Genomic DNA, 24,759 nt, shown 5'->3' on the forward strand with positions numbered 1-24,759 from the left:
AGGTCTTTGACTGATGATTTTTCTGGATATAACTAGATAATTTTTATTTTAGGACTGTCATTCTGGTACTGTTGACAAGCATCTCAAGCAGCATAAAAGTGTGCTGGAGCAGCAGTTGGCTATCCCTAACTTACATTTTTGCTTAAAAAAAAAAAAAGACCTTAAAGGTAAGAATTTACATATTCAAAAGGTAGTTACTAGCTATTTCCACAGCGAAGTGACATTTTCTCTTGTCTAACTCAACTTTAATGGAATAATTATTAAGCAGTTAGTGATAAAGTTTACACTGTTCCAATTGTCAGATGATATAAATAGACTATTTAAAAACAAAGGAAGAGACAGATAAACTGCTCATTCTTTAAAATATTAATTTTGATGGTTATGTTATGACTCTTCCATTGTAGGATTTCAAACCCCATAAGAATATAGCATGATAGTTCAGAGACATTTTTGGTGATTAGTAATAGTATTGAAATGTATTGGCAACCTGACAAATGAGATGATGTGTTGAATTGAATAGACAAAAATATTCACCAATTCCTCGTCCAGTTCAATGTTAGTGTTATATGTTATTATCTGATTTTATACACACAGACACAAACAAAAATTATATAATTACCATAATAAGATATTTAGAAAAATGAGTGGAACCAAAGGATAGGACTTACTAAAAATGCTTCACGCATGCTCCACAAAGAAATGTGTGTGGCATTTAAAAAGGGGTTTGTGCTTGAAAAAATGCATACAACATTTTTTTCTAAATATCTTGTTATGGTGCTTACAGAATTTTAAAATCTAGTTACTTTGCATAATGAACTGTAAAAATACTTAGAAGCTATACAAGGTAGTGTGTTTTCAAGGCAGGAGAGACCAAAAAGCTATTTCTAAAGATCTTGGCTTTATATAAATTCCAATTTTTGGTAGTTATAAATACAAATGCTTGGGGACAATAATTCTTTTTTTTTTTTTTAAAGGGTCTATTCACTGTGCTAGAAAACTATCTGCATTATGGTAGGTTGTAGTTTTCCCTACTTCCTAAGCAGTGTTTGGGGTGTAAGGGGGTGGTAGCTTGGCTTGACAGATCCTCTTATACACTTGATAAGGATGTACCATTTCAGTGAAGGTTAGCCTTATATACCAGGGCTTTTACCAATAATCTGAGAAGAGGTCCCAGTTTCTTCTTTATCCCAGTACCAAATGGGAACAATCTAAATATTCACCAGAAGGAGATAAACTTTTTTAACTGAGTGACCTATTCTGAGGCCATTAAGATTCATGTTTCAGAAGAATGTGTAATGTCAGGAGAATTGACACTAAATTGACATTACATGATGTACATACAGAATGACCCAAATTTGTAAGAACGTATACCCATATATGTCTATGGGCAATTATAGCAGAGAGAATAGCAGTGACCATCTCTAGATGGGGGGCTGTGGGTGACTTTTTCCTCCTCTATACATTCCTGTCTTACCCGTATATACTCTTCACCAGGTTCCCCCTTAACAACTGGGGGAAAACACCAACCATTGACTAAGTACCTGAGTAAGATGGTTATCTGTTCTCTAAGAGTTGTCTGGTGGCCTTCACTGTGTCCACGACAGTAAAGATATATTTTTCCTTCCATTAATTAAACTTGTGGCTCTTTTAATTTGAGGCTGTTTTCTCCTATTTCATGTGACATAGATATTGAGCATAGCTTGACAGCAGCACTAAAACTCTTTTTCTTAAAAAAAGATAAGAACAAATAATGTTTCCTCACAACTCTACATTTCCCTTTCTTCAGCAATCCTATTTTCTATCCTTCTGTCATTTTGTTATGACTTCTCTGAATTCTACTATGTTCTTCATGAGCGTTTACACCATTGGCCCCTTCACTGATGAAGCAGAGAACATTAGAAATAATAGGGGAAAAGACACTAGAAGGAAGATACAAACTCCAACGTAAACACTTTAAATGTCATACGATCAAATATCATGAAATGATTAATCATCATGAAATGATAATTAAACACCATTAAACATTATGAAAACCATATTGAATACAGGTGGGAACCTTCTGGAGCGGTAATCTGATAAATGTTTAACAACTGGTTCTCTGAAATACAAAGCCCCTGGCTTGTAGTGTTGGCTGTTTTCTACAGCGTAAGACTCCCACAGTGGTGATCTCAAGGCAACCAGTGTGATGTCAACTGGCTTGCAAAATTCCTGAAAATTTAACAGTTGGTTTCCCCAAGCTGGTAGTAACAACTCCAGCATACCACTGGCTGGCAGACAATTTTATTTTAAACACACTGAATGATTTCTTAACCTTTATTTACCCTTTTGATATTAAGAAATGATTACTTCTCAGATGCCCATTTTACTTTGCTGTTTCTAAACAGATAACTAGTTTGATCTTTTTGGTTGGATTAAATAAACTGACAAATAGTTCCAGTCCAAAAAAAAAAAAAATTCACTATTTAGCCAAGCCTATTTTATTTTTAAAGCAAAAATTAATTGTTTAGCTGAACTGATTAAAGATTTTAAAAACAAACAAAAGCTATCCCAATGTGTAGACACAGCCTCCTCAGTCTTTTTCTCTCAAATTTATGTAGTTGGAGTATTGACTCACATCTAGAGGAACCATGTGTTCCCTTACAGAACCTCTAAGCTATTTTCCAACTTCCTCTAACACACCTACCACAAATCAGGGCTGGCATTTCCTTTATGATGCAGTATTGTGAACAAGAAGACAGTTATCTAAGGAAAAAAAAAGTATATATAAAACAAAAGAAACAAAAAACTGTTAGAACAATTAAAAGTCTTAAGCCTCCCCAGACATGAAGAGGTGAGATGCAATGATATGCTTCTAACCTCTCTGAAGCAATCTTAAATCTGATTTTTAAAGTTGCTGTAAAATAAATTGTATTTAAATAATACATCTCCCATCCTTTCCAGCAGTGAGATGCATATCCCTTACCAATCTTGTTCTCAGCAGGCAGTCCAGCCTGATGAAGTATCAGCAAAATGTCAGCTCCCACAGAGAAGTGCGACAAAGAGTCTACACTGAAGCAGTGACAGGCCTTTCAAAAAGCTATTGTGCGAATTCAGTTTTAAGATAGGGACGCGGTTGAGGACTGATGGGTATGTCATTACCCATGCGTTCATCTCCCCATTGTCTGTGGGACTGGAAGGGAGTTGCCATGCAGTCATACAAAGGCATGAAATCAAGGAGTGGCAAATCTGGTCTTTAGATTTATCTTCCCCTGTTTTCAAAGAGTTAATATTCAAATTGGCTGTCATTTTTAGCACATATCCGCTGAAGGGCACCCAAGAGCTGCGCTTTCCCCTCTTCTTATCAGTTTCTACAATATCTCAGTTAGATCTTCATAGTTAATCCTGTTATTATGTTATAAACCTCAGTGACCTGCTGATGCCTTCCATGATGGAATGGAAATCCCTTCAAGAGCTTTGGGCACTAAATGACCATCATCAACCTGTCCCTAGCACCATTTTGGCAATTCCTACACATAATCCTGCATACTTATTCCCCCAAGCATCACATACTTTTAAAATGTAGTTCTGTTATTCATTACTCTTCCCACTAATGAATTTTTTCTCCCTCACTTTTATTGCCTGTTAAAATTTTTCAGGGATTTTCATTTTCTGGTATGTGTAAATAAAAACAAACAGACAGAAATACTAAATCCCTTCCTTCCACAGCATCACCCATCATGTGGTATGATAATTGTTTACACACAATTAAAGTAACATTTTTTAAAAATTCCTTAGCTCTTGATATTTAAGAAATACTGATTAAAGATTTGCTAGATTGAATTAAAGAACATTCTTGATAATTTAGGAAAGAAGTTTGGGATTAAAGTTTCATACCCATCAAGTGAAAAAAGGAAAGATGAAAGAAAGAAGAAAGAAAGAAAGAAAGAAAGAAAGAAAGAAAGAAAGAAAGAAAGAAAAGAAGAAAGAAAGAAAGAAAGAAAGAAAGAAAGAAAGAAAGAAAGAAAAAGAGAGAAAGAAAAACACAAAGTTAATGGTACTGAAAAAATATCCAGTAGCCTACACTAACCTGGATTGAATTTTTAGGCCTTTTACAATCAAAGTGACAAAAGGAGAGAAGGGAAGCTTTAGCTACATGCCCAGCACCATAGCTTCATTGGTCTTTATTCCATTTGTGAAAGTACTTTTCAGAAGAAGTGTTTTTGAAAGATTAGAAGACTAACAACCCCAGACAATGAAGTTTTTATAATTCTTTAGCTTCCTCTCAAGATGTTAGAACTATTTTTTTCTGTACGTACTTTTAATGTATGCAATCTTTTCTTTTAAATATAGCAGAGCCACCTTAAGAGAGTGAATAAATAACTCTGACTCTTAGTTTCCTTATATAAAAGGAAGGAGTTTAACTAAACAATGATATGTAATACAAAATATTTATATAATAATATATAAGTCAATGTGTGGTAAATAACAGCACTATATGGTAAATATAGGTGTATGCAATATAGTGAAAATATATTACTCAAAGTTCATGCTAATTGAGTGCCCACTCTATGTTCACTGTGCTACATGTTTTTCATCAATTCACTATTTAATCCTCAGAACAACCAAATGGATTAGTACTATTACTATCCCTTTTTTTTTTTTTATGAAGGAGGAAGCTGAATCTAGAAGAATTAGGGAACTTGTCTGAGACCAAGTAATTAGTAATCGAGGACTAGATTATCAGTGAAGTCCATACCAACAATACATATTGACAAAATGAGACACTAGCTATTGATCTTAAACATTGTATCCAATATTTAATTTCCAAGCCATCTAAATTTCTAGATAGTCAAGAAGTTTGACTAGAGTGTTCTCTTTTTGGCCCCACATCTGTAGGTTCAAAAAGACTGAGTGCCATAGCTAAAAGCATCTTTGAAATGTCAAATGCCATACCAGTTTACGCTCAGTTTAACGAAGGAGAAAGAATGCTTTTGTGTGTCTGCATGCAGCTTGTCCGACCTATTTCTACAGCCCAAGCCGCCTGCTGCACCACATCAGTAATGATAGTTCTCCGTGGGACCTTGATACTCGCCAGGGTACCTGCCTGTCCAACTGGACCCAGCCTGATGACAGATGCTGTAAGTCAGAAGCTGCCTATAATAAGTCCTGTTCATCATCTAACATAAATAATGACCCGAGGAATTGCCTTTGCTTTCTGCAGATGCTAAGCGGTCTCCGTCCTTTTTGTTTTCATAGGACTGTCCAATCTAACTGTTTAAAATTCTCCTTGTGTGTTGGTAAATATAGCTGGCTAGCTGCCTACAGTAATCCATGATTACATTTGTGGCTTGCTCCTCAAGCCTGGAGTTGAATATCTGGCAACATACAAAATAAATTATTATTTCTACGAAGTGAGTCCTCCAGAAGTTGTACTTTCCAACACACACTTCCAATACACATAGCTTTCATTCACACACACACACACACACACACACACACAGCCTTTGTGCATTGTTAGTTGAGCTCATGGTCCACTGTATTCTGGAATTTTTATCTACTTATGGTTGAATATTTATTTTTACTTATCTGACATGTATTCATTCCACTACTGTAATTGTTTAATATTTAAATATAAGGAGCAGTCGGACATGTGGAATGAGTTATTTTCTAATTTGTTTTTTGATACCAGTGTGTCTGGATATCGTTGTTTCTTTTTGAAGCAAAAATCTTACAAAGATCTGCATAAGGTCTGTAGACATCCTGAGAATTTTGCAAATGCTCTGAAAATGAGAAAGGTCTCAGGCCGTAATACACATTATGTTTTAATTGTGTTATTGTTTGTTGTACTTTCTATATATATACATGCCTCATTTGCTAAGTGCTGTATAGGATACTAGACAAAAATAAGATGTCTTCCTGCCCTCATGGAATTCATTTACAATTCAGTGGATGAGAGAGTTGTATAAACTACTAATTTTAATTATATATTCAAGAGAGGATGAGATAATAGATGTGTGAGAAGAAGTAATCAATCTCACTAAGGGAAATCCTTGAGGCTTTATGAAAGAGGGAAGATATTGGCCAAATCCTAAAGGGTGAGTAAAAATCTGAATAATTGGCTGATACGAAGTTTATGCCAGGCAGAGTAATGTGTGGAATGGAGTATGACTGGATTTAGTTTGGTTGTGATGGGAGATAAAGGTAAAGGGGATAGAATAGGGTTAGAAGATGAAAAGCCCCAGATGACACATTAGAGGATTCAGTCCTTCTTTTGAAAATAAATAAGAAGTGTCTAAAAGTTTTTGAGGATTAGCTGAATGTGATCTCAGCCATGAGGAGTAGAACATCATTGCAGTTGTGCTCTGCTCAGCCTCTCTGTGGTTTCATTTCTCTTTGCTCTTAGATGAGGTCCCAGAAAGATCCCAAGACTTTTCGAGTCACTCTCAGTTTTTACTGCGTAACCCAATTAAATGTATAGTTCTCTTATCAAAACTTCAATTCCCAATCCAATTTAAACTTGTTCCCTTGCTAGCTCAGACCTGACTCAAGCTTAGAAATGGGCATGAGAGAAAGGGTAGAGCTTTTCACTCTGTCCTGACCCTGTTCTCATCTTCCACCCTTTTCTTGGTGGATCACTCTTCAAGATGCCCTCTATGGTGTGGGCAGCTGGTCTGTGGGAAAGGTGCTCTTGCAATTTGCCTTTGGTGGCAATGCTGCTCTCTGGTCTCTTATCTTCAGATATGAGTCTGATACCAGTTCATGAGCCCCACCCCCACCCCTTTCCAGAAGGCACATCTCAAGCTCCTGGAGTGTTCTCTCTCAGATCTCTACACTGGGCGTAAGGTAAAGAGAAAGCATTCCATGGAGAGCGGACAAGGAAAGGAACGATTCTTTGACAACTCCAAACATGCTGTACCATGCAGGGAAGACCACCTGACCTCCTATGCTTCTCCACTTCGGCTCTTGTTGCTTTAGATACGTATTTACTTACCCTAGTTTCCTCATCCTTAGAATTGAACTAATAAAAGACTTATCATATTCTTAAGAGTATTTAATAGGCTAATACATATTACACCTTTGTAAGGGCATTTAGCACATGGCTATATTCAGTGAGTTACAGGCTAATAAAGAAAATCTCTACCAGTCTTTAAAGATTAATCCATAGTACTTGTTATATGCCCTCAATGTAACCTAAAGGCTAAGAATCGTAAAACTACACTAACACTCCCTTAGTGAAACCTGAATAAATTGCCTACTACACATTGATTTGAAATCTGTTCTGCAAATTGGGACAATTGAAAAAATTCTATTTTGTATCCTGCTTTCTAGTCAATTTTTCGATCCTCACTATAACCTTGTGAGATAGGTACTTTTTTATCCCCATCTCAGGATGGGGAAAGAGAGGCACAGAGAGGTAAAGTAATTTGCCCAAGGCCACATAGTTAGTAAGTGACGATAAGAACCTAAGTAGTTTGACTCCAATGACTGATCTTAACCACTACGTGATGCTAGCTTTCAAAAATACATATACACATGTATTTGTATGCATAATATATGTATTTATATATACAAATACATAAAATATATTTATTTTATATTTATATGTATTTTATATATGTATTTATATATACATATATGTAAAATATATTTACAATATATACACTAATATACAAAAATAACATAATTATTAAATAATACAAATTTTAAAATATATATTATATACCACATGTTTCAGTAAACAGATGCGGAAAATGAAAAATGACCAAGTTTGACCATGATTCAGTATGTACAGTTTGAGATATGCTGAGCAGGATATGCATAAATAATCATCTGTTGGAAAATCAGATCCTAAGAACTCAAAGGAAAGATCAGAAGCAGGAGTACAGGTGTGAGAACCATCAACGTGGAGACTGATTGTAAGAGAGAACTAAGAAAAAGACACTAAAGACAAAAGCTATGGAAACTATGAGCAGAACTCAATAAATACCCTACATTTAGAGGAATATACAGAAGGGGAAGCCAGTGAATGAGATCAAGATTTGCTTAGAGCAGATGTTACAACTGGCAGCCCTAGAGCTAAATTTGACTTGCAGATGTGTTTTGAGTGGCAAGCAAATTCCTTTTACCATATGATTCAATATTTTTAAAAATCAGATGTGGGAACACTGGGACCATATTCCTGTGTGGGCACAAATGGCTACATTTAGTCAGCACCTACCTCTCTGGGTGGGGCAGGCACTTTCCAGTTGGTCGTGGTCCCTACCACTCCCTGGTGTTCACCTGCTGAGACTCCGTCTATTTACTCCTATATATTTCCTGCCTGGGCTTCAGGGACCTGTGTTTGTTACTCCTGCTTTAGAAAGGTGGAAAAAGGTGATGAGGAAATAGGAGAACTTAAAGACAATTTCAGAAAAAGGATGACTTCCAAGAAGAAAAGATAGTCACTGTCTCATATACTGCCTAAAAAGGGGAGAGGGGGAGGAAGGAAAGAAAAACAAAGGATTTGTGACTTAAGATTTGGTAATTAAAACACACACACACACACACACACACACACACACACACACACACACGATAGCACCTGTAGACTATTCACACAGAAGGCTTGACAATGGAGGGAACAAAATGGTTCACCTGCTTTTTCTCCCCTCCTGTCAACAGAATGCTTAAAATTTTCTTTGTCTCTCCAAGATGCATTATCCCTGTTGATGAATCGTATTCATTCTCAATCCCTCTCACTCTAGAAAGTCAGATCCAATGCAATCATGATAGAAAGGATTCAGGATCCATGAGAGTTATTAATGTTGAAATGACACAAATACCTGGAAATTTGCTTTCACATAAGACTTGCAAAGCATGTATTTAAATCATTGTGCTGATAACTTTGAGAAGTAACTTTTTTAGCTCATTGAAATTCTCTATTGTCAAGTTTTAATTTATCTTTTTCTTCCTCCTCTCTCTCTCACACATATGTCCACATATGCCATATTTATATCATGTATTCTAAGTTATAGTTCTCTTTATATTTTAACATCTCCAATGTTAAGGACAGTTTGCAAATGACAGCACAACAATACTTAACTGTATTTGTAGTTGTCCAATGGTCTAGTTCCTAGGACCACACTAAAGAGTGTCTGTGACTATCTCTTGGGCCCCAAAGGAGATAGAATATGAAAGGAAAGTCAAATGAAATCTATCTATTAATCAATTTTCCAACAGTCTGAAGTGGCTCAATTTTAAATACCTGATTGATCATAATAGTTATTTCCAAATTGGAATGAATAACTGCTTGCTGGCTTTAGAGACAATGGTGAATCTCAGTCTGAGATATCTGTATTTGCTTTTTTTCTATAGTAAAAATGACAGGCCCAAGAAACTGGGGGAAAAGAATCCTTCTGCTATTTTAAGATACAGTCGATCTTACTAACTGTGTTCTTGTGCCATCATTAATCAATTGTCTGAATATAGAGAAGGAAGAGAAGGAAGCCTGCACACCACTTAATGTGCCTCACTTTAGCACAACAGCCAAGAGCTCAGACTTCCTGGATGTCTACCTTAGTGAGAGTCCACATAATTAATGTGTTTTGGAAGCTGAATCTGAAACTTTTCAAATCTTAAGGAAGAAGTTCTGTAATATCATTGAAATTGCCTATGTATTCCCACAAGGGTAATGTGTGTTAGCTATTACCAGGGAATTGTAGTTCATTATATTCTAGAATCTGGAGTATTTTTATTGTAGATTTCACTGTATGCTGCTAAATTTTAATTTAGATTTGAGAGAATATGAAACAATAGTGCCAACTACCCTACCCTATATAGGGTAGACTTAGGAGTTTGCATTTCTATGAGGAAGGTCTATAATTTTAACAATGTTTTTCAAGCAGTCTGATTTACACCTCTAGTAGTCATATCGTGATTAAAAAGTGTTTAATTTTTTATGCTTTACAAAACATTTTTCATATCTGTTATCTTGTTCAAACTTGGAAAATTCTCCAAAAGGAAACAATAATGTCCACTTCAATATCACAGAGCTGTTGAAATGGTAAAGAAGCCAACTCCAATTGTATTTAGTCTCTTAAATTTTTATTGCCATCAATCTTGAATTATGTGTTCTTCATGGTATTTAATGGAGCAATCCTAATATTGTGCTCTCTTGGATTTTATGCACTCTTTTCACTCTTCTGTTTTAAATGTTTTAAATGAAAAGTAGGACAATTCCGTTGAAAACATATAAAAAGACTATGCATCAGATGATGAATAGTTTAAGAGTGCCATGCAAATGTTTGTAAAAGTCATCCTTTATAAAGTGGCACATTCCCACACACTTAGTATTCAAGTACGTTATCCACCTGACAAGATAGTAAAATATCCCACTCATCTGTTCGGGGCTAATTTTTCAAATTTTAATAATTTTATTAATCCCTAGCAAGGCCTTATAAAACTTTGCAAAGAATGTTAATAACTCATTAAAGATTAATTACATGTCAGCTTTGAGGTCAAAGAGTTTGAGTGGTTTTTAGTTATCTGAATTAAAATGTATCCGCTATGAAAAGAACACATAGTATAAGACCACTGCCATCTTCACTAACCTTTAGTTCTTATTTATGAAAGCACATATACATAAACGTGAACTCAAATGTCTTTCACAGTGTTTGAATGAGAAGATGATGGCACTATACATGCTGGTAAAGAAGTTTGGTACAGACGGATGTCCTCAAAGAAGGCAAGTTACCTCCTGAATCTTGGGTAACAGAATTGACTAACTGGAGGGCCAGTGAGGGGCATGTGAGTTATGAAGTCTTCCCTATCCAAAATCTATATGTTGTTTTCATGGAGCATGACTATAAAATTAAGCTCAGTAAGAGCTTAGAAATAAGAAGATAGATTTTTTTTTAAATCAGTTATATAAATGAAGAATAGAGGAATTTTGAGAACTGTGAGGTCATAGAAAAGAAAGAAGAGAAATGGAAGAAAGGTCTAGAGGAGTCTCTTTGGTTCTTAAATGATTCAGATTTTGATGTTCATAGAACCAGCAATATATGAATGATGATAAATACAAAAGGAAACAAAAAGAGCATTAAACTGTTTTAATTCAAAACCGTTTATTTAAATCAGTAATGTATTTCTAATGGGACCTCCGGTGAATTAGACTTCATTTTCCTTATGTTTCAAATTGGAGTAACAATAATATCTCTGTTGAGAGATTGTTGTGAGGTTACTATATAAAAACAGCTATACAGGTTTTCATGTGATAGATCCTCAAATCGGTAACTCGTATTACGGCAATTAATTTTTGTAAATATTCAGACGTCGCTTTCCAAGAACTTTAAGTTTTTTTAAAAAAAAAAGATAATCTGGTGAACTGTGTTTTGTTATTTAGGATGAATGTGCGAATTTCTATAGTTCTTTCACTACCAATTTGGGGAAAATGATAGTTTCTATGTCTTTCAAAGGATATAATACTCTGATCGTAGGTGGTGTAACTCAATCCTCAGAGGTTTACTGGTTTCCTTTCTAAAAAAAATGCTTTGGGGGAAATTATATTTCTTCTTGGAATTCTGTAACTTAAATGAAGGACTCTGGCAGTCAGCATCGCCAGTTCTCCCTTGGTCCTGGCATACAGAACACAAATTGGTTTCCAAGACAAAGCATTCAATAATCTGTATGCAAAGTAGTATTTTAACATAGCTCTGAATGTCATATCCAAATGTAAAGCCGCCTGTTGCCTCAAGTGTGAAATTCACTCTCATTTAAATTTTGTGTTTCTTTGCAACTACTGTTGCTGGTATTTGCGGACAGGGCCATGGAAACACATGTGACTGTGGTTAAAAGTAGTAAGAAGTGCGACTTCCCCCACTGTTGCCTCTGTCTCCATGAAGAGGATTTCATGTTGGAAGCCACCCGGAGGCCAAAACAGTAGTTCTGCAGGGTTCAAGGGAATAGATATTTCTGTCTTGGTATTATTTTACAGTCTCTTCCAAGTTGTAGAATATGTTATGATCACCAATATGTTGTGATCATCAGTGTTTTTAGAGAGACCATGTTTAAAAGTATATAGGTTCTTTTATCATCTGAATTCAAATAATGTAATGGAGTAGATACTAGGTTGTTTTCAGGTTTGCTGAAAATCTGCTCAGCAATTAGGTTTTGGTTTTTAGGAAGAAAGAATTTTAGGATGCTTGTCTTTGCTCATGTACAAAAGATAATTCTGGGTCCAATGTCCCAGTTGATGCCTGCTCATGATGATTTAAAGATATTAGCCATTTTTCTAAATGCATCTCATCTTGAGCTTTTGAGGTTGATTTCAGTTCAAAGTGCCAAATGAGGATAGAAAGGTTACTAGAGAGTTTGGCTATTCAAGATGTACCTCACTTTTCATCTGGATCCCATCACCCCATGTTTGGATCACTTTTAATACTCCCACCACTTTCCTGTAATGGTGCTGATGCTTTGAACTACCTTTCTTTTTTTTTTTTTAGGATTTTAATTATTTGTTCATGAGAGACACACAGAGAGAGAGACACACAGGCAGAGGGAGAAGCAGGCTCCATGAGGGAGCCCGACATGGGACTCGAACCCGGGTCTCCAGGATCACACCTTGACCTGAAGCGGCGCTAAACCGCTGAGCTGCTCGGGCTGCCCTAAACTACCTTTCTAATGCAGAGGGTCAATGACAAGGAACTAGTGTCGCTGTGGTTAGTCAGATCTCCTTTTTAGGAAGTGCATCATACCAAAAATCTGGATTTTTAAAGCCATTAAATGTAGTAATTGTATGAAGTACTGAGAACTGCGCCTCACATGACATAGCAAAAATGATAATAATGGCTGTAATCTACAACTGAAAGGAATGTGAAAAAAAATCTTTTATTTAGAGCAGTAACTTATTCACCATAATGTCAGCCAAGATTGTGTAGCTATTGCTGTGTTGCACATGGCCTTCAAATTTAACGACACAAAACAGTAACTATTATCTCTCATGAGTCCATGGGTAGACCGGGCAGTTGTTCTGGTCTGGGCCAGACTTAGCTGGGCTCTCCAGTGTCTGTGGTCAGTTGGCGGGTCACCTATGGCTGGCTGGTTCAAGATGGCCTAGGACTAAGCTCAGAGCCGGTGCACCATCACCTTTGCAGTCCACTGGCCAAAGCAAGTCACAAGGCCAACCAAACTGCAAGGGGTAGAGCAATGAACTCCACTAGTTGAAGGGAGGAGCTGAACGTCACATTGCAAAGGGCAGGGGTACAAGGCTGGGCGAAGAATTGGAGACATTTTTGCAATTAATCAATAGCAACTGCTTTCTCAGATTCCGAGTTGCGATATTAATAGCCCCTCATGTACTGGATTGTACCAATTCCTTTACTCATGGTATATGCCAAATTTGAGATGTTAGACTTTGTTTTTTTTTTTTTTTTAAGATTTTGTTTATTTATTCATGAGAGACACAGAGAGGGAAAGAGGCAGAGACACAGGCAGAGGGAGAAGGAGGCTCCATGCAGGGAGCCTGACGTGGGACTCGATCCCGGGACTCCAGGATCACACCCTGGGCTGAAGGCAGGTGCCAAACCACTGAGCCACCCAGGGATCCCCGAGATGTCAGACTTTGAATTATCTATAGCCCTCAGTGAAGTTAGCATTTGCGAATCATAACTAAGTTGTTCCATATTGGCGTTTTGCACTAGTTACTACATTTCTACATCGGTTGAATACTGACATAATTTCTCTATTTAATGGAGACTTGATTTTTAAAATAGCCTGTTCTGAAAGGGTTTCTTCATTTTTTTCTTTCTTTTTTCTTTCATATATACGTGTGTATATGTGTGTGTGTGTATGGATATACATGTATATATGTGTGCATATAAATGCATGAGTGTAAATATGGATATACATGTGCATATGCGTGTAGATGTATGTCTGCATATATACATATCTATTTTCTAGTCTGCTTCTGCCACCATGCTTGCTAGCTTCCATGTCATCCTTTGGCACTCTGAGGCACTACCTCGATTACCCATTATTCTAAAGGTTACTGAACAGAGAAGGAGGAGATGTTACCGGTCTCACCGGGGCCAAATAGTTACTCTATAGAAGGCGAAGATGTTAATAAGCATGTTGATACATCCCTTCATGTGGTAGTTCTAATAGAAAAATCCATAGCCTTAGCAATAGGGACCTCAACGTCTGGCCCATAATTTTGCACCCGAGGTAGCTGCATTTATAACCCTCCATCGGTTGTACTGTTGTCATTCGCATTAAGAATTTAATGAGCAGCAACAAGCCTAGCTAATGGACAGAACGCAGGTAGCCACATCCCCTGCCCAGCGAGCTGTTGCATGATTACAGAGTTGCTGGCATACAACAAGGACCTGGGACCTCCCCCATTTTCACTGACTTCGTAAATCTAGACACAGATCTCACTGTGGGGCTCATATTATTAAGAGGAGACTACAGAGGAAAAATAAACCCCATTTGGTAAAGTAAATGGTATGCCTGCTTCTGTAGCTTCCCATGGTTTATTACTGCTGTATGTTATTTCCAGCAGTACTTATAACAGTGATCATAAGGGACCTTTAAAGACTTGCTGATGCCTCTTGGGCAGTTTCAGAATAATACATTTTATAAATAATTCTGCCTACATATCTTATGTCTTCAGGATTCCTTTTGCCTTACTTTGTTTGTTATGAGTATATTTGCATGAAAACAGGTTATTTGGATATTTGTCCTTTGAGAGCTATTGCTTACTTGTCCCCCTAAGTCAGAGTCACATGCTTTCCGTGCCAGAGTCATTTCCACAGCCAAGTAAAGATTTTCAAACTGTAATGAGGGACATGACATAGGACAGATAAACTTCTAAGAAAGCACTGTGATCTTACTGAAATTTGTGGGGTCTCCAACTTGTGTCTGTTAATTAAAGATTCAGAATTGGCTACTTGGAGTGCAACAAGTGTGTACGTTTTGAGCAGGGGTGATGTTCACATTATAGTGACATTTAATTGTACAACAGATGCATATATTTTATAGATATCGCCTCTCTCATGCAACAGAAGTTATAGATTAGAATCAGTAGAATATATGTGATTCTTTTAAATTCATATCATTTTTACTCTCCAAAGGCATTTAAAAATATGAGTTCTTATATTCAGGCTTTAATTTTTGTCTTCCCCCATTTTGAAGAATTTTTTTCTTTTATAGCCACCAAATACCATGTGTATTTGCAGTTAAACTGGTTTCTGTTTGGAATTCTGAAATGCAAGTATGTACTGAGGTTTGCAAAAAAAAAAAAAAAAAAAAAAAAAAGTCTACAATTTTATTTCAGTATTTTGCAAAGTGTTGCACTGGAATATTTGTTAAAAATACAAATTCATGGCCCTTTGTCGATCCTGCTGAATCAGACTCTCTGGGAGTAGAGGCAGTGCATTTCCATTTTAAGTCAATCCCCTAGGTATTTCCTCTGCATATTAAAGTTTGAGAAACACTGCTAAGCTTATCTCAAAATTAAATTTGATTATTAGAAAACTATATACCGGGACCGTATTAATTTAATTCCCTAGAGAATCATCTTCATGGTACAGTGATTCACTATTTTGTGCTTGGTTTTTATCAAGAATTAGTATCAGAAATGACAACATGTAAAGTGATTCTGTACTTTTAAGAAACTGTCATCAAAAAATAGTTCATTATATTGTTCAGAGACCCTCACACTGAAATCATGATACATTTCCTCTTAATCTAACTAAACTGTTTAATTACAACATACATTTAGAAAAGTGTTCAGAATGAGAAATTTTCAAAATGAACACATCCATGTCAACAATACTCAGACCAAGAACTAGAGCATATTGATATTCTTAGAAGCCCCTTCATGCCTCATAGAAGAGTAACCACTATCTTGGCTTCTATCACCATAGATTTGTTTTGTCAGCTTTTGATCTTTATGCAAATGAAATTATAATATATGTACTTTTAAGCATCTGGTTTCTTTTACTAAATATATTTGCAAGATCCATCTATAATGTTGCACATAGTTGTAGTTTGTTCATTCGCATTGCTGTTTAGTATTTCATTTCATGATTATTCTACAATGTTCCATTCTCTTATTGATAGATATATTAGTTACCTATTGGTGCATAACAAATTACCTCAAATTCCTAACAGTTTTGCACCTTAAAACAACAAACATTATCTCCCAAGGTTTCTGAGGTTCAGAAACCTGGGAGCAACTTCACTGGCATCTCTGGCTCGGGGACTCTCATGAGATGGTGTTTAAACTGCCAGCCAGGCTCAGTCTCTGAAGATTTGACTGAAGCAAACTGCTTCCAAGTTCACTTATGTGTCTGTTGGCAGAAGGCTTCAGTTCCTCACCACACCTCTCTTCATAGTATTTCTCTTGATATGGCAGCTGGCTTCCCCAAAACAGTCAGGAGAAAGAGAAGGGGGGAGGTGAAAGGAGCGGAGTAACGAGGGGGAAGAAGGAGAGGAAGTGAGAAGGAGAGGAGGAGGCAGTGAAAGGAGGGGATCGGAGGCGTGGAGAGAGCCTGAGAAGCTCCAGTCTTTGATGAGGAATCCCAGAAACCACATGCCATCACTTCTGCCATAGTCTATTGACCACACAGCCCTGTTATAGCGTGAGAAGAGCCTACAAGAGGGTGGGACTATCAGGGATCCTAGCAGGTCATCCCACAGGCTGGCTACCCCAGCGGCCACTGGAGGAGTCATCAACTTGTGGCTAATGTGCATAGTGCCTCTCTGAGCATTCCTTCATATATTTTGTAAGGATACTGTGCATTTCTCTTAAGTATGCACCTAGTGGTGGAATTCCGGCATCTTATATGGACCTTTATCTTGAGTAAGGTGGTACCAAAGAGTTTTACAAAGTGCTTATAATAATCTGTACTTTTGTAATATTCGAGTCGCTCCATCCTTGAAAATGCCTGATACTGTGCATTCCATTTTAGTCATTCCAGGGTTGTGTATAATGGTACCTCATTATGGTTTTAATTTGCACTCCTCTGATCATTAATGATATTTATTCCTTTTTCATATATGTATTGTCATTCAGATTTTCTCTTTTGTGAATCTTTATTCTAGTACTGTGCCCAATTTTGAAGTGGGTTGCCTGCTTTTTATTTTTGGCCCATAGAAGTTCTTTCCATATTCTGGATATGGTCCTTGGTAGGCTTATATGTATTACAAATATCTTCTCCCACATTGTGGCATACAGTTGCACTCCTTTAATGATGTTTTTCAGTGAACAGAGGTTCTTAATTTTATATGGTTTAATTTGTCATTCTTTATTTTTCTGAACTCTGCTTACTCAAGCTCATGTATAAATTTGCTTATGTTTTTTCCTAAAAGCTTTATTATGTTATCTTTCACATTTAAATCTAGGATCTGTATATATATTATACATATCCTATATATATGTTTATATATATATATATAATATAGATGATAATATATCTTGCCCAAGGAGGTTCATAACAGGAATTCAAAAGTAAAGATGCAATTGAAAATCAGTGTAGTGGATGGACTATAATATTCGGGAAAAATAGAACAGAATTATATGATCTTGTTATTATATGCAGAAAGTTACATCATTAATTTGACATTCATTATAATAAAACACACATACACTCTTAGCAAATGCGGAAAAGAATTACCTATTTTCAAAAATCTGGTTTTTAAAAATATGAAAAAATGAATACAGCAAACATCATACTTTGTGGTAAAATGCTAAAACTACCCTCTTGAGATTGACAAAACATGATAAGGACATTGCTATCACTTCTTTACAATATAGCAGTTTAAGTCCTATCTAGCATAATAATTCAAGAAGAAGACTTCCGGAAAGCAAAGATACAAAACTGCCATTGTTCCTAGATAACTTGATTGTGTGTCTAGAAAACAAAAGAATTTACCTACCTGTTAGAACAAATAGGTAACTTTAGCAAGGTCACTGGATACTACATCAATGACCAGAATAATTGCATTTGTATATACCAGAAACAAACAAATATCAATTTTTAAAACAATTTTTAAAAAGATACCATGTGCATTAGAGAATATCAAATATCAAAAATAAGTTATACATTAAGATGTATAATGTTTCTAACTTAAAACTATAAAATATTATTGGGGATCCCTGGGTGGCTTGGTGGTTTGGTGCCTGCCTTTGGCCTGGGGCGTGATCCTGGAGTCCTGGGATCAAGTCCCACATCAGGATCCCTGCATAGGGCCTGCTTCTCCCTCTGTCTGTGTCTCTGCCTCTCTATCTCTGTGTCTCTCATGAGTAAATAAATAAAATCTTAAAAAAAAAAAACCTATAAAATATTATTGAAAACAATTTAAAAAGCTAAGTAATGAAGGCATAGCATGGCCATGGATTGGCAGATTTATAATACCAACTCAATCAAAATCAAAATCTCTGCTTTTTTTTTTTTTTTTTTTTGAAATTGGCAAACTGACTATAAAATACATTTGGAAAAGTAAAGATCTAAGAAGGGCCAAGACAATCTTGAAGAATAAGAATAGAGCTGGAGAACTTTAATTACTACATAAAAGTTATAGTAAGTAAGATAATATCCAATAGAATATAATAAAAAGTTCAGAAAAGTGACCCTTTCATACAGAGTCAATTGATATATGACAACAATCACCCTCCAGTACAGTGAACATGCAATGGTCATGACATCGGATCTCCTGAATAATCATAGAGGGGAAAAAAGGGATCTTTACTCCTACCTCACCACATACACAAGTCAAAACATTTTAAGTTTAATAGTACAAAAATTAGTGTCTTTTTAAAAAAACTTAGTATTCTTTTTTATCAGTTAGGAAACTATATTCGTTCATTTGTTTTTCTTTAGCTATCTGGAAACTCATGAATAAAGCATGTCTATTTACAGTTATTTTCTTTAATCCAAGGTTTTGGGCACAAATTTCATGTCCCTTTTATGGCATACTTCTTATTCTTTATTTTTTTAAAAGATTTTATTTATTTATTCATGAGAGACACAGAGAGACAGAGACACAGGCAGAGGGAGAAGCAGGCTCCATGCAGGGAGCCTGATGTGGGACTCGATCCTGGGACTCCAGGATCATACCCTGGGCTGAAGGCAGGTGCTAAACTACTGAGCCACCCAGGGATCCCCACTTCTTATTCTTTCATTCTTACTTTAATGATTCCATTTTATGGCTCTCTCTTTTTTGTAAGTTATTTTAAAACTTCTTTTTTTTTTAATAGAGTATAAATAATGAAAAAATCAATCAATGAGGCAACTTAATAAACTTCTTTTGAAATTTTGAAGCTTGATTGAATTGTCAAAAAGAATTATAGCTAATATAGTAATCCTTGTAATTGTACTTTGATAAAATTATAACTGTCCAACATCATATTGCTAGTACATATTATGCATATAAATATTATATGGAATATTCTTTAAGTGCTAATGTGTGTGTCAGTATTTTAAAAAATAGCATTTACATGGAGAAAGAATCTACTTTTTGTAAACTGCCTGTAATCTATACTCGGACAAAAATAATAGTTTTGTGCCTCTATAGTCTTCATATGGAAGGAGTATGTAGGAAAGAAGAAATAATTGTTCTGAAGATAAGAAGCATAACGACTGAGTCCTTCCAAGCTTGTTAATGTCAGTCTTATACAATACCTGGTGCTCCTTATATCACATGCCCTCCTTAATGTCCATTACCCAGCTACCCTATCCCCCCAACCCCCTCCCCTTCAATGACCCTCAGTTTATTTCCTATGATTAAGAATCTCTTATGGTTTGTCTCTCTCTCCAATTTTGACTTGTTTTATTTTTTCCTCTCTTCCCCTATGATCCTCTGTTGTATTTCCTAAATTCCGTATATGAATTAAATCATATAATTGTCTTTCTCTAACTAATTTCACTTAGTATAATATCCTCTAGTTCCATCCACATTGTTGCAAATGGCAAGATTTCTTTTTTCTTTTTTTTTTTTTTTGGTGGCTGAGTAGTATTGCATTATATGTGTGTAAATATATATTTTATATATATATATATATATGGACATCTGGGCTCTTTCCATAGTTTGGCTATTGTGGACATTGCTGCTATAAACATTGGGGAGCAGATGCTCTTTTGGATCACTACATTTGTATCTTTGGGGTAAATACCCAGTAGTGCAATTGCTGGGTTGTAGGGTAACTCTATTTTCAACTATAGAACACTCATGAAAAAAATTGAGGAAGATACAAAGAAATGGAAAAACATTCCATGCTCAGGGATTGGAAGAACAAATATTGTTAAAATGTCTATGCAATCTAGAGCAGTCTATACATTCAGTGCAATCCTATCAAAATATCATCAACTTATTTCACAGAGTTGGAACAAATAATCCTAAAATTTGCATGGAACCATAAAAGACCCCAAATAGCCAAAGGAATGTTGAAAAAGAAAACCAAGACCAATGGCATCACAATTCTGGACTTTAAACTCTATTACAAAGCTGTAATCATCAAGACAGTATGGCATTGGCACAAAAACAGACACATAGAACAATGGGACAGAATAGAGAACCCAGAAATGGACCCTCAACTCTATGGTAAACTAATCTTCAACAAAGCCAGAGAGAATATCCAATGGAAAAAAAGACAGTCTCTTCAACATATGGAAAATCAGACAGCCACATGCAGAAAAATAAAACTCGGCCATTTCCTCACACCATCCACAAAAATAGACTCAAAATGGTTGAAAGACCTAAATGTGAGACAGGAATCCATCAAAATCCCAGAAGAAAACACTTGCAGAAACCTCTTTGACCTCGTCTGCAGCAACTTCTTATTAGACACGTCTCCAAAGGCAGGGGAAACAAAGACAGAAAAATGAACTATTACTTGACCTCTCTTAAGCTTTGGTTTCTTTATATCCAAAGTGGGTATAATAATACCGACCTCATACATACAGGCACGGCTCCGTATATGGCTGAATGTATGCATGAAACTGTGTTGTGGAGTGTAATTTTTCTAAATCTTAAAAAACCTGTCCTTGAATACTCAATCTTGAGATTCTGGAATAGACTAAAACTTGGACACCATATGAAAGAAGCTGGCTGAGTATGGAGTGGCTCGACTAGGAGAGCAGGTTAAAAACTCAAATGATGTGGGCCAAATAAGAAATTCTGAACACCGTGTGCAGCCCATCAATCGCAACGAGGACCCGGGGAGTTGTAACCTCTGAAACTGTAGACGCTGTTGCTGTACTGTGAAGCTCTGCAGTGCTGGCGGGCTCTCTGAGCTCCCATTCCACCTAACACGCGTGGCAATAAAGTGCAGCGCATGTTACCCACATTAGAGCAATAGCTACATCCTCAAAATAACATTTTAATGACTTCTGTAGTCTGCATTTGGGAAGATCATTTTGTCTTTCTCTGGGTTAGCACACCTTTCCCTTCAGATCCCTGAATTTGGGGCAATCTCACTCACAGTGTACTTCTCTGAGAGTATTTTTGTCTGATTTAGAATGCCCAGAGGGCATTCTTTGATACAGAATGTGAGGTCAGCAGCTAAAACCAGAATCAGGATGTCTGTGGTGGTGTGAGAAGTCCTAACATATTCAGGAGGATGGATAGGGATGGATGGTTTGTAGAAACACTGATGTTTCCCTCCTTTCCCGCTCCAATCTGGTTGCTGATGGTTTTAGGCCCTATCATTGTTGGCAAAGGCATATTTTGTCAGCAAACTGGAACTCTACCTCATGTTGTGTGGGCAGTTTCTAAGTTCTTTGTTCCCTTCTGCTGACCCCTATCTATCATCATATTGGCAATGCTCTAACTTGACTGTTCCCATTGCTCAGGGGACCAGAAGCATCATATCAAGATGCACGTAAGGAAGCATTTGTGATATTTAATACTAAGTCATTCCCACACCCCTCGCTCCACCACCACCAGGAACCTGCCATTTCTGCTGATAGTTCAGAATATTTTGTTTTAGGACAGGGAACAGACTAGAGAAATATGTCTTTCACTTTGACAGAACCCTGTTATCCTAAGAATCCAGTACTCCTCATATTCTATTAGTTATATCGATAAAGTAAGTTATTATAAAGTAAGATTAATAGTCAATCAGCCAATCGAAATGCACCAAAGACTTACTCTCCTGTTGCAGTCTCACTATAAAAAGAGAAGGTCCAGGTAGATACTGTAGTAAGCAAATTTAGGAAAGTTCAATTTTACTTGGCTGTATATCTAAAATTAAGCAATGCAAGAGAAGAAACAAATTCACTTTTCAAAAATGATTAAAGTCTAGAAGCAAATTTACTATCACCCAGTAATTTGCTAAACTGAAGCCGGGGTTATTTTGTATTGAATTTGTTACATAGCTCATGCATGAAATGATCTGTTGCTTGTTCTTGTGAAGTTGTTTTCACACTATGAAACGGCAGAGGGGAAAGATGCATTCTGTCTGAGGCATTGTAAAAATATTGAAAGCTCCGACGGAGGCTTTTTGTAGAGGTATCTGACTACAACTTGTCATTTACACTTTATGGGCCAATAATTGTTAAGCCAAAACCGCAGATGCTTAGCTTTCCGAATTATCTCTTAATGTGTAATGGGTTCAGAAACCCAACTCCAGCACCATGACAAGTGTCACTCATGTGATTACACTGCCACCGTGTGGTTTTAAGGATTCCTTTCAATTAAAAAAATACATGTATCAAAAGAAATGATCCTCTGACGGGAAAATGATAAGAATCTAATGATTATCTCTGCTTTTCTCATTCATTTATCCTTAGTTACAATGCCATAGCTAGTCTGTGGATTACCGTAGATGGTAGGGCAGGGGAATAAAAACATAGAGCTGGTCAGTGGTATAGGTATGATCCTAAGAATTCTGGATGATTTATGAAGGGTTCAGCCTCTGCCTAGTGAATGTCATCCAGATGTTTGCTAGGAGGTGCTACCTTCACTGACGTTTTCTGCATAAATATGGCATTTACAAGTGTTCAGAGGAATCTGAAAAATTCTATGTATGTATAGGCAAGTGGATCTAAAACTGAGGTCCCCACACCAGTAGCATCAACATCCCTGGGGAACTTGTTAGAAATGCAAAATCTTTGGCTCCATCCCACGTACTAAGTCAGAAACCCTGGGGCCTGGAATGCTGTGTTTTAATAAGCCCTTCAGGTGGTTTTGATGCTTGCTAAAGCTTGGGAACAAATGTTACAGACAGTCATACCTGTCTTGAGGTAGATTAACACATATTTTCCTAATAGAGCTAAATTTAGCATCACCTGCTCCTGGTTGCTGAAAAAGAAATTCCAAAGAAATTGGAAGAAATTCCAAGAGCAATGTCCCAGGACTTCCCATGAATATGGTTGCTCAGCACCCCGGAGATGCCCCTGGGAAGGAAGGAGCAGAACAGCTGTGAGGGTTCCCATTCCCATCATCTGCTGTGTCAGCGCTTTCTTTCCTCCTTAACTCCACCTGAAGGAAATGCTATAGTCAATCAAGAATAAATCTTTCAGCCTTTTGGGATTTTTGGAGCATACTGGAACAGCAGTCTGATATGAATGGATATTAGATATATAGACACTTTTTCTGGTATTAAATATACAGTTTTAAGAAGAAAAGTTAAAAATGTGAAAATCCTTCAGGATCCAAAAATGTTAGGGAATATTGGGATGGTAGGAAGATTCCCTGCCCTGTCACGGAAGTTGGCCACCAAGCTGCTTCCCAACTCTACTGACTATGTCCAAGCAAGAAGGTTGACCCCCGGATGCCAGAACTTCTCATTTTTAAGAAAAGCCCAGAAATTAGGTTTTTTCTTTTTTTTTTTTTTAAGGAAATGTTCCATTTTTTAAGCATGGGTGTCATTGTAAATGCATGTTTAATTTAAAAAATCAAAACATATCTACCTGTTAAGGAAAATTGTGGATGGCAACTTCCACACATGCACATATCTTGTACTTAAGTAATTTCCATCTGTGCGTTTTTATCTCTGTATGTATAAATATGTATATACAAGGCTTGGACATCCGTACCTCAACACATGAGGGGAAATCCTCTATTCAGGAATGAAGTGCTTCAAACTGAATAGGGATCAAGAATTTAAAAGATGCCTGAATTCAAAAAGTACATCACTTGAAGTGCCACACTTTAAGAAGAAAATATATGATATTTCTACTAATGTGAAGTATGCTTTCACAACATTTTTAAATCTTACAAATGTCACAACATACACAGAATAAAAGTACTGAGGAGATACAAATTACTTGTAGTGTGGCTTTTTCCTAAGAACTTAAAAAATACTTCAAAAATATCAAGCTTACAAATATATTCAGGCATGAATTTGGAACCCAAATCATGTTTTAATGACATATTTTTAAAATTCCTGGCTCTGAAAGGAGTGCTTAAAGATAGCTCCTGAATTAATAGAAGATCAACTATTGTTCCAGATGTCACCCACGTGAATTTTCTTTACCAGGTACCCTCTCTCTGGCTTGACCCTCACTGTTGTCACTGCATCCAAGACTCAGAAAATGCTCCCTTATTTTCTTTCAACTGATAGATTTTCTCAAAGACATTGAGGATAAACCAACTTTAGATGGACTCTTGGTTTTTCCTTGTGGTTGCTTTCCAAATCTAATAAAATTCCAGTGTCTCCCCTGGTGATGATATCTTTAACATTGTCTGATAGGACAACTAGTTCTGGCGGGGCGGGGGAGGGGGGAAGGATAACAATGCTCACTCTGAGCTGAAGACCATTCTAGTCACAAGGGCCAATGCGTAGATGTATCCCCACCC

The 24,759-nt window shown here is 36.6% G+C and overlaps 1 protein-coding gene across 3 annotated transcripts in view; it reads left to right on the plus strand.

Moving 5' to 3' along the window:
• LOC112645926 (uncharacterized) overlaps positions 1-24,759 on the plus strand; it is a 548,956-nt gene that overhangs the window by 491,722 nt on the left and 32,475 nt on the right. For all 3 annotated transcript variants that reach the window (XM_049105761.1, XM_049105760.1, XM_049105762.1), the window contains 3 exons: positions 53-167; positions 4,876-5,117; positions 10,629-10,702. In XM_049105761.1, coding sequence (XP_048961718.1) covers positions 53-167; positions 4,876-5,117; positions 10,629-10,702 — 431 coding nt within the window. The remainder of the gene's footprint in view (positions 1-52; positions 168-4,875; positions 5,118-10,628; positions 10,703-24,759) is intronic.

Source organism: Canis lupus, chromosome 34 (assembly GCF_003254725.2).
Source record: "Canis lupus dingo isolate Sandy chromosome 34, ASM325472v2, whole genome shotgun sequence".
NCBI classification, from domain to species: domain Eukaryota; kingdom Metazoa; phylum Chordata; class Mammalia; order Carnivora; family Canidae; genus Canis; species Canis lupus.